This window comes from Strix uralensis, chromosome 2 (assembly GCF_047716275.1).
Source record: "Strix uralensis isolate ZFMK-TIS-50842 chromosome 2, bStrUra1, whole genome shotgun sequence".
Classification (NCBI taxonomy): domain Eukaryota; kingdom Metazoa; phylum Chordata; class Aves; order Strigiformes; family Strigidae; genus Strix; species Strix uralensis.
Window position 1 is genome coordinate 126,026,069 of NC_133973.1, and position 9,980 is coordinate 126,036,048.

Here is a 9,980-nt window from a genome sequence, read left to right on the forward strand (position 1 = left end):
CACTTCCCTGAATAGTGTATGTGAATTTTGGTATTTTTCTAGGTAGTAAGTAATGGCGTGGGGTTGTTTTGGTTTGGTTTTTTTCCCTGTTGTTTATTAAATAAGATGTAGACATGGTTTCTTTAGGTTGCCTTGGGGATTATATTCTTAATTAAAAAACTGGCGTGCTATCAAGACGGCTTATTTTACAGTTTAAACAGAGCAGTAATTGCATGCACCTCGTGCCCAAAATTTAAGGACAAGAAAATTGACGTGGGTGCAGTCAGACTCTACTCCAAAGTTAAACAGTTTACTAGGTGAGCTGCACGGTACGCAAGCGGCATGTACGTGAGCCCACCTAGCTGGGAATAGCCCAGGAGATACATGTACGCATAACTCTAGTCATTCAAAATGGCTAAGAACCCTCACTGAAAGCAAGTAATGGAAGTGGCTGAAAATTCAAAGCTCCAGTTTGCCAAATCCTCTGCAAGATTGATATTAAGCATGTGCCATTACGGTGGAGTTAATATAACTTTGAAGTAATTTGATACGGGATGAACAAGGTATGCACCTAGATTTAAGCATGCACTCAAGTTTTTAAGTGACATAGGTTCAGCACAGTCTTTTTGTTCCATTTTTGGAAAGTTAGTAGCACAATGGGGTGTCTGTGGTGAGAATTCCTGGCTGTGAACCCAGCACAAGTAAGTGCTTTGCTGGTCTGGAAGGGGCTGATGACTTAGGGGACTCAGAGCTTCGACCACAGTAGTGAATTCACACAGAAAAAATGCTCAAGCATGACAGCTCATGTGAGATTACAGTATCATGTAAAAAGGTCACAAATTAATGCAGACATAAAGAAAAAAGTAATTAATTATTCGTGACTTGTTATGTTACTGTTTATCGTGTGTGTTTATTAGAATGCCTATGACACGAATCGCAAGTGATGTTACGATGATGTTAAGAACTGTTTGCTTTTAAGAAAACTGACAACTAGGCAAACCAAAAATGATGACGGTATCTAGGGGCTGGTAACATTCGCCAGGGTCTTCTGGATAAGACTTGAAAAGCTGAGGCATGGATTTAGGGTATTTTCTTCTATGAAACGCCAGGGGCAGCATTTGCTGTGTATTGAGCGACGGGGACTTGTAGTGCAGCTCTGCAACCAGCTGTCTCTCGCCCTGAAAGGGATATATTAAACCACAAACACATGAGATGCTGCTTGGCAAAAAGTGAATCTTACATGTCTGAAGTTAAAATTCAAAACCCTTTGTTTTGAAAGATTGTTCTCTGAGTTCTACAAAATCTTGTAAGAGAGAGAGAACTCCTGCAGCTACCCTGGTATCTTCTGGAGCAGCACCACCGATCTCGTATTCCCACAAGCAACTTTGAAAAACCCAGCCAAGACTTCATTGGAAACACCCGTGCTTATTCTCCATGAGATTCGTGTGTTAGTGTTACACAGGCGTTCTGTGACTGATCCTCTTAAACACGGCAGTGACATCTGAGCTATAAAGAATGAATAAAAGCCCTAGTGAGGCCTGAAGCAAAGGTAACATTGTCTATTATTTTACAAACATTAAAATTTCGGATTTTTTTCCAACTGTGCCAGCCCATTGTTCTCAACAGATGCATGCTACTGTTATGTATCAAATAATAACCCACTCTTCCTCAGTTGGTCAAGGTTAAACAAAAAAATCCCTTTTTCCTGTTAGCTATAACGCCTTCCTCTGAAGGTAGCACATCCACAAACCCGGCTTCCCCAGACCTTGTCCCTCAGCGAAGAGTCAAAGTTTTTGCTGGGGCAAACATGGGTCTGAATGTGCCGCAGACTCTGGCTGGTGCTCACCCAGCCAGATCCTGGAAACCCACATGGATGTTTGTTGCAACATGAGGGAGATGGGGGTCATGAAAGTGGGGGCTTTCATGTTTCCCGTATGTCCAGTGCTGCAGATCTTGTATTTTGGGGGTATTTCCAGGAATGTCATTTCGTCATTGGCATTTGAAGTATTTATGTGGGTGACCTTGGAGGGGGATAAAAGCACCTGAGAGGGTTATTGTTAGTTCCTCCTCATTCTCAGCTTAATGCTCCTGGTATGTTGTGATGAAATTTGTGTATTTTTCTGACTGTCCCCACTGCAGAACTAGATGAGACTGTTGTATTAGGGGCTGTACAGTCCCAAAAGACCTTAAAGGTTTTCCATCAGGGATGTGTCTCTTCATGCTTGGGGGCCATTTTTATTCCCAAAGAGGTATTTGGGAATTCGGATAATACAGCCACGGTAGCACAACAGCATATTGCTTTAATAAAGCCGACCAGCTCCCACTATTTCTGCATCCTCCTTCACAGCTCACCTACAGCAACACGCAGAACCCCACGGCTGCCAGTTGCAACGAGCCCGGTACCAGGGGCCAGATCTCGCAGTCGGCCACCCCTGCTCTAAATAGAGGAGTCGGACAAGAGAAGCACCGAGGCCGTGGCTTTCCCGGGGAGGAACCGAAGTGCAGGGGCTCCGTGCCTTGCCCCGGACACCCGGGAAGGTCCTGTCGGAGCCCGGCGCTCCCGCACCCCGAGCCTGACCTCGTGTCGCGCACCCGCCCGGTGCCGGAGAGCGCCCTAGAAGGCACTGCTTGTTTTTCTACCGCCTGTTCCAGAGAAATCCAGCTGGTAGAGGAGCGCAGCGCCGTGATTTATTCGAGAGCTCCCTCGTACTCGCCTGAAGGTCTCCGCTGCCGGGGGAGGAGGGGGAGCGGGAGGCTGCGCTCCTCGGCGGCGGCTCAGGCGGCGCCCGCCCGCGCCCCGGCCCGGCACCCAGGTACAGAGCGAGGGGAAAGGGGATTTCCTTGGCTTCCTCCCATGCAAATACCTCCCGGGGAGCGGCGGCGGCGGCCCGACTCCCCTCGGCGGCCGCTGGGAGGCTCCGCGCCTCGCCCCGGCCTCCCCGGCGCCGCGTCCCCGGCCGCGCTATCGGTGACACCCGCCTCCCGCCCCCGCAGCGCCCCGCTCCGCGGACCCGCTCCGCGCCGCTCCGCACCGCTCCGCACCGCAGAGGGCAACGGGCAGCTCGGGCACCCGGCGGCGGCAGCGACCGGCGGAGGCAGCGCCGATAACCCACCGGCAACCACCCACCCCAGCGGGTCGGGGATGGAATATAGAAAAGCACAAAGGAAAAGTGGCTGGACTGTTCTGGGTGCAAAATGCTGGAAGTTTGTAAGTGCAACTCTCCGTTTGTAATTACTGTCTGAAGAGGGGCTGGCTTTTTTTTTTCCTTTTTGTTTTTTTTTTTTTTTCCCCCCGTGCTTTTCTTGAAACTGTACTTGAAACTATTCAGTATCTGGGAGTATAAGGGAAAGTATGCGAGAGGAGTTCTTTGCCTGGGGTCGTAGCTTGCTGCTTTATTACTAAGGGGGGAAATCAGCACTGAAAGCAGTACGGATTTTATCCAGTGGCTGGATTAACTGAAGGCGAAGCGTGGTCTGGAAGTCCACTGACTGACATTGTTCCGGACGGGGGATCCGTCTCTCTTATTTTTAGAGGAACTACAATTTAGCGGCAGACAGTTGGACACAGTAATGAACCGAAGAGTGGCCAGCAAAGAGCGGGCGAGCGAAACGAGAAAGCACAAAGACTAAACTAACCCGAGCCGCCTCCTCCTCCTCCTCCTTCTCCTCCTCCTCCTCCTTCCCCGGCTCTTTATTTGCACATTTACTAAAGACTTTAGAAAAAAGAAAAAAAAAAAAAAACAAAACAACAAACAAAACCCAACAAAAACCAAACCCCCCCACTCCGCCACATCTATGAGATTTTTGGTCCGCCGGGGGGGTTTCTCCGTGCCGCCGAGCACGGCAATGCCTTAAATTTCCACTTCAAGGAATAACCCCCCCGCTTCCCCGAAATAAAATAAAATCAATAAACCTGCCAAGTCTCACTCATTCCCGAGGGAGATCTCCTTCGTCCAGAGATTCATTTGGGAGGCAGCGGCTCGCTCTTTTTTTTTTTCCTGCCCTCCTCCCCCGGCGGAGCCCCCTCCGACCCCCCTCCCCGGGCGCCTTTTCCGCTCCGCGGAGCCCCTCGGCGGGGGCTGCCCGGCCCCGACCCCCGCCCCTCCCGCCCGCCCGATGCTGGCACAACCCTAGCGCCCGCCGCACGCCCCCCCGTGCCCCCCACGTCCCGTGTGTGTGGTGTGTGTGTGTCCCACCCCTCCTCCGCGATCTGTCAACCCCCCGCGGGGCCGTCACCGCCCGGGGGCCGGGTGGGGGTGGGCTGGGGGCGCGGGGCTGACCGCCCTCCGCCCCGCCGCCAGCCCCCGGGCTCGGGCTCCCGCCGCTGCCCCCGCCTTCCCCCCCCCCCCCCCCCCCCCCCTCCATGCGGCAGTGAGGACCGACCCATCCGGAGGGCCAGGACCGGCAGCCAGCGATGGGCGACACGGCTCCCCCCCAGGCCGCGGGGCTGGGGGCCGGGCTGCTGGGGGGGGGCCCGGCGGCACCCCGGGTGCACAGCGCCATCGTGGAGCGGCTGCGGGCCCGCATCGCCGTCTGCCGCCAGCACCACCTCAGCTGCGAGGGGCGCTACGAGCGGGGCCGCGCCGAGAGCTCCGACCGCGAGCGGGAGAGCACCTTGCAGCTCCTCCACCTCGTGCAGCAGGGGCAGGGCGCCCGCAAGGCCGGCAAGCACCCCAAGGCGGCCGCCGCCGGCGGCTCGGCCACCCCCGCCGCCGCCGCCGCCGCGCCCCCGGACTACCACCAGCACCTCCTCAGCAACGGCGGCATCAACGGGGAGCAGCCGGCGGGGGAGCAGCGCGCCTCGGCCCTCCTGGCGGTGAGTCACAGCGCCCCCTGCCGGCGGGGAGGGGCCGCGACGCGCGGCCGGGAGGGAAACACCCCCCCCGCCCCCCGCTCCCCTCAGGGCACCCGCCCCCCCCCACTCCCTCAGGCGAGGCGCGAAGGTGGGGTCAGCGCCGAGGCCGAGGCCCGTCCCCACCCGAGGGCATTCCTGCGGTGGGTGAGGGGTGTCCGTGGTCACCCGGTTTGACCCGCTGCGCCTCGCACCCCCCACGAGGGTCCCTACCAGGTGCTGGGCCTGGCGGGTGTGAGGGATGGTGCGCAGGGCTGCCAGGCCGGGAGCGGGGGAGTTGAGGGACATGTCCTCCCTCGAAGGGATTTTGGGGCTGCTTGGAGTTTTTTTTAAACCAGGTTGTGGTCCTAAAAACGCGTCGCGTGCCTCCGCCATTGCCCCGCCGAGGTGGTGACAGCAAGGATCCCTGAGGAGGTGCACCGGCGGCAAACGCTGTCAGCACATCCCCAGGCAGGGGTGAAAAGTAGCGCTAAAGTATCGCCCATCTTCAAAATTGTCCCCCTGCCCCATTTTACCCTGTTCATCAGGGCTTCAGGCAGCTATTTTCACTCGAGGCAGCAGTTTGCTGCCGTGTCCCTCGAACCTGGCCAGTATTTACCCACGAGGCAGATGGGCAGTGCTGAGAAATGGGAGCCCGTGCGCGCGGTTCAGCTGCGTCCCTCAGCGACCGGCGGGCGCTCGCAGAAGCAGCGCTGTGCGGGAGAGCACAGCGACGTCCCGCAGAGCGACAGCAGCTCACGCCCGCTGCTCCCAGCACCAGCTTCACCAGAAATGGTCAGTTTGTTATTACCAGAGTGTGTTTCGCAGAGCAGAGTTACAAGAGTTTTCCAGGCATTGCTGCTTTGTATATGATATGTTGACCTTTTTCAACTGGAAATTGCTCTGAATGTGTCAAGGAGGCGAAGCCTTGTCTCCTGTTACTTTATTACGAGCAGCCCGTGTACCACACTTCTGAAGGCTTATGCTGTGCTGCGCTGCCTTCCAACTCTTAATTCTCAGCACACATGCGAAATATTAAGAGGAGTGACTGCGTCCTGATAGGCCCGTGGCTGCTATTTGAACGGCTCAAAATAGATTGCTCCCTCCGCTCCAGGCATCAAACTTATCTTTCTTAGTGCCTGACGTATGCTAAAACGGGACCTTTGTGGTTGTTTCTCCCTTCTTGCCTGGGAGTTCGCTGCGGTGCGTGGATCGACGTTTGGGGCTGCGTTACTCAGCATCATTTGTGAGGGTGATGATGTAAGCGTTAATGCGATAACATTGTGTCCGAGGGGACTTTAGGCGCTTCGACCTGACTCAGTGTTGAGATTAAATCTCCCCACGTTCCTCGTCACAGTCAAGAAAGCCATTATCTTATTTTTCCAGTGTGTATTAATGAAATGCTTTGCACTTGTCCTATGGCGGGAAAAAAAGGCTTTTGGCTAATAATGTACGTCCCAGAAAAATCCAGTTTCTGAAATCAGGGAACAGGCCTGTGTAGGGTTTTTCTTGTTTTCGGGGGTTTTTTTACTAGTTGCTACTATTATTATGAAATAGCTGGAAGCAGCTGTTTGAAAGTGCTAAATGAAACAACTCCAAAGAAAATATTGAAAGATTTTAATCTTTTAAATGCAGAGAGGTTGTCCTTGTTTCTGAAATACCACTAATGACTGTTAACCCGCTCTTTGCTGGACAATGCCGTGCACAGCCCTCGCTCCACGTTGCATGTTGCGTTACCTCCCAGATAACTCTGCACATATGTGTCTTGGACAAGGGAAAGGTCTGACAAAATTCCCCTCGTGTTTGCATGCTAGCGTTCGGTAATCCTGCTGACAAGGTACGTGACTTCACTGAGCATGGTGTTTGGGTCCCTGAACCATGGTTTGACGCTGGAGAAATGCTGGCTCATGAAGCGGTATTGTAATGGTATCACTGCACATCGCTGATCCTCCCACTCTGTGCTTGACACAGACATTCCTCATTTGCTGCTCTGGTAGGACAGCCTAATTAAGGAACAGAGAAAGGCATAGGTTCAGAGTCACGTCTCTGTGTCGTGGAGGCACATGTTCCCCTTACCAAGAGCTCCTTAGAACATTGTTGCAAATATTAAAAAGGAAAAGCAAACCACATGGTGTCTGAGCGGGATGAATTCAAGTGGCTGAGGGTCATAGACCAGGTAGCACATCATTGTGCTCCTGTTCATGAAAATTCAGAGGGCAGGGATGGGCAGGCAAATAATGGGGTCTTGCTTTCTCTCCAGCTGTAGCTGGAGGAGGAATTTGCTCCACCAGTTATTCCAAAGCTTCTTGAAGGACAAGGCTAAGGACAGACTAAGCCTGTTGTCCTGTGCATTATAAATAGATGGGGAAGAGAACGATCTCTAAGGAGAATTCATCCTCTGTGGGGTGTTTCCCAAGAGGAAATCTAGTGAAAGCCTTATATGCACTATTCCTCTAATTCCAGGCTTTTTGCTCACAGCAGACAGCAGATCTGAGGTGTGCAGGGTCCTGGAACAAGGTGCAGCTCTGAGCTTCAGTTGTGGCCGGTACTGCTCTGGCACAGGGAAGCACAGGACAGGAGCGTTTGTGTGAGTCTCACACTGAGCGTGTGAGATTGGACGCATCTCTGACTCCACGGGGTGACTGTAAAGCTCTGCCTGCCTTGCTGTAGATTCACCAGTTAAAAAAAAACTCCACACAGATAAGCGCAAAGGTGGTCATAACTCTCTTTGGGGAGTTCTGGCTATCAGGATGCTCTTCGTCTGCAAAACCAAGATTGTCCCCACACTTCCTCTCCTGAAAATAGCTGGGTTGTTTCCTTTGCTTTGCAGGTCCCACTGCTCTTGTTACAAGTGTGCCTGCCATGTTTAGTGGCATTGGATGGGTCGTTTACACAGTTAGACTCAAGAGTAAATATTTGACACTCGATAACATTTGAAATGACATCCACTTGAACATATCAAAGAACTTGAAGTGATTATCTGACATTGTTATTTGATATTTGATTTGTTATTTGATAATTATCCTTTCCCAGTGGACAGTTTAAAACTGGCAGAAATTAGAGTTTTTTGTGGGGTTTGGTTTGGGCTTAATTTGGCAGTGTTACTTTGATTTCTGAGAAAGAATCTTTGGCAGCAGCATTTGCTAATTGGAGAGTGGACACCAGATTTTTTAGCTGGACCAATGGATGTGGGTGCATGTGAAGAAGAAATTTATTCTTCAGGTCACGGCTAGGAATGATTTTGTACTTTCTCCCTCCCTGCATTTCTCAAGAGCTGACATTTGTTTATTTATATGGCGGTGTTACTTTTCATGGTGCAGAGTGGAACAGACAAAATATTCTGTCTTTCTTTTATCCATACATCTATATGTTTGTATATGCCCTCCAGCACTTAGCTGTTTATATTATTTATGTTATATATAAACAGTTAGCTGTGGAGGGCATTCCTCAGTGGCTTAAGCATTGAACTGGTAATACCAAAGTTCCTGCACTGCAGTTTCAAATCTGCAGCAGCCGATTCATGCCTCCATTCTTCTGACATAGTCTGAGCACTGTTCATTTTGCTCTGTGCAAGCCGGGAAGTCTGTTTTGCAGTCATTATTGTATTATTCTGGTCAGGTTCTTTCATTGCAGCCATCACACCGGTGGCTCTGAGTGTGTTCAGTGATGTTTGTCATCAGTCACAGGTGACTCGTTCTACTTTCACCCATCTCAAAGTTGTGCTGGATTTATCATTATAAGGATTCAATTAAAATATTAATTAAATATATTAATATTTTCTGTACTCAGAAGAGTGACTGTGAAGGTGGCCTGCTCCCTGGATGAGGTCCGCATGCAGGTGAAAAAGGAAAGGGAAAACAGTCCCATAAAGATGATGTAGCCAAGGAAGAGGGGAATGGGTTAATTTCTCCTACTCCCCTAAATTCTCATCAACAGCAGCACAAATCTGGAAGAGTCAATGGGTTTGTCCCAGTTCCCGGAGGACCTCAGTGGAAGACAGGGTTGCCTGATTGGTGCCAAGAGCCAAGTTTGGCTTGTAAAACCTCAATTTAGGCAGTTATTTTATGTGGAGATCCTTTAATGATCATGGAAGCCCTGACTTTGTTTCTTAATAACTTTTTTTAATGATCCACACTATGCTTGGTGAGGTTTGGCATCCCCTGTGCTAGCATTAAAGATCCTCAAGTATTTTAAAAGGAAAGTTTGTGCTCTGGTATCTTTGGCCCAAGTTTACTTTTCCCCCATCTCCCAAGTGCTTTGCTTTGTTTGCTAGTTGGCTGCTGGGGTACCCTGCAGAAATAGCTGCATTTTCTGGTCCTGGATGTACGTAACTTTTGAAAGCACTCTGAAGCAAGCAGTATAAGGTGACCAGCTATGAGGTGAAGTGATGTTATGGTGCAGTGATCACAGGTGGATTAAAGCACAAACTGTTCTGCAGACCTGGGGTGGGATCTTTTGACTAACAAAGTTTGGTGCCAAAGCAATGAAATGTTCTGTTTGTGGGGTGAAGGACTGCTGTCTACTACTTGTGTTTCTGTGGGAGGAGAGCTGGGTTCTGATAAAGACAATTTATGTAGCTGAGTCAGGTAAAATGAATAAGTCACATCATTGCTTTTGTGGGTAGAAAATTTTGATCTGCTGCCATAGGCCCTCTAGCCTGCTGGGATCCATTTGGCTAGAATGGACATGGGAGCCATTTAAAATCTTTGTTTCCCTCAGCTGTGAGAACATTTTCTGAACCAAAATCAAGAAGATCCCCTGGAAGCTGTATAAAAGCTGTATTTAATGAAAAGTTGAGCAAGTGGATTTGTTAAAAGTATGCTAGTGTAGGAGCCTTTTCAGTCCTAGGTCTCCAATCAAATCACTTGCCTCCTTTGAAGCTTTTAAAGCTTTGAATACATTTAATGAAAGCCTCCTCCATTCTGAAGCTGTTTAACAGACTGTTTCCACCACCAAAGTTTCTGTAGGTAACGAGCAGAGAAACAGTTTGGCTGCCTGGATTTGACACACTCTCCAACCCATGGGCTTCTCAACTTCCCTGACTATTATGGCATATCCTCTGATAGAGCTCTCTCATCCCCTGAGGTACTCAAATTGAGTCCCTTGTGTGTAGCACCACAACAAAGGAGAGTCATATACAGCTTCTGTTTCTTCTGTGCTGAAAAGTGTG

The 9,980-nt window shown here is 50.7% G+C and overlaps 1 protein-coding gene and 1 long non-coding RNA gene across 2 annotated transcripts; one reads left to right on the forward strand and one right to left on the reverse strand.

Moving 5' to 3' along the window:
- Nucleotides 1–688: 688 nt before the first annotated feature.
- Nucleotides 689–4,705, reverse strand: LOC141939788 (uncharacterized). Its single transcript, XR_012627724.1, has 2 exons — nt 4,594–4,705; nt 689–1,157 (listed from the first exon to the last, which is right to left on the reverse strand). It is a non-coding gene; the product is annotated as an uncharacterized LOC141939788 (long non-coding RNA).
- LOC141939973 (uncharacterized) lies at nt 1,787–3,895 on the forward strand. Its single transcript, XM_074860747.1, has 3 exons — nt 1,787–1,854; nt 2,254–3,187; nt 3,512–3,895. The coding sequence occupies exons 1-3, from the start codon at nt 1,787–1,789 to the stop codon at nt 3,548–3,550; spliced, it is 1,041 nt and encodes a 346-aa protein (XP_074716848.1). The 3' UTR covers nt 3,551–3,895.
- Nucleotides 4,706–9,980: the final 5,275 nt, after the last annotated feature.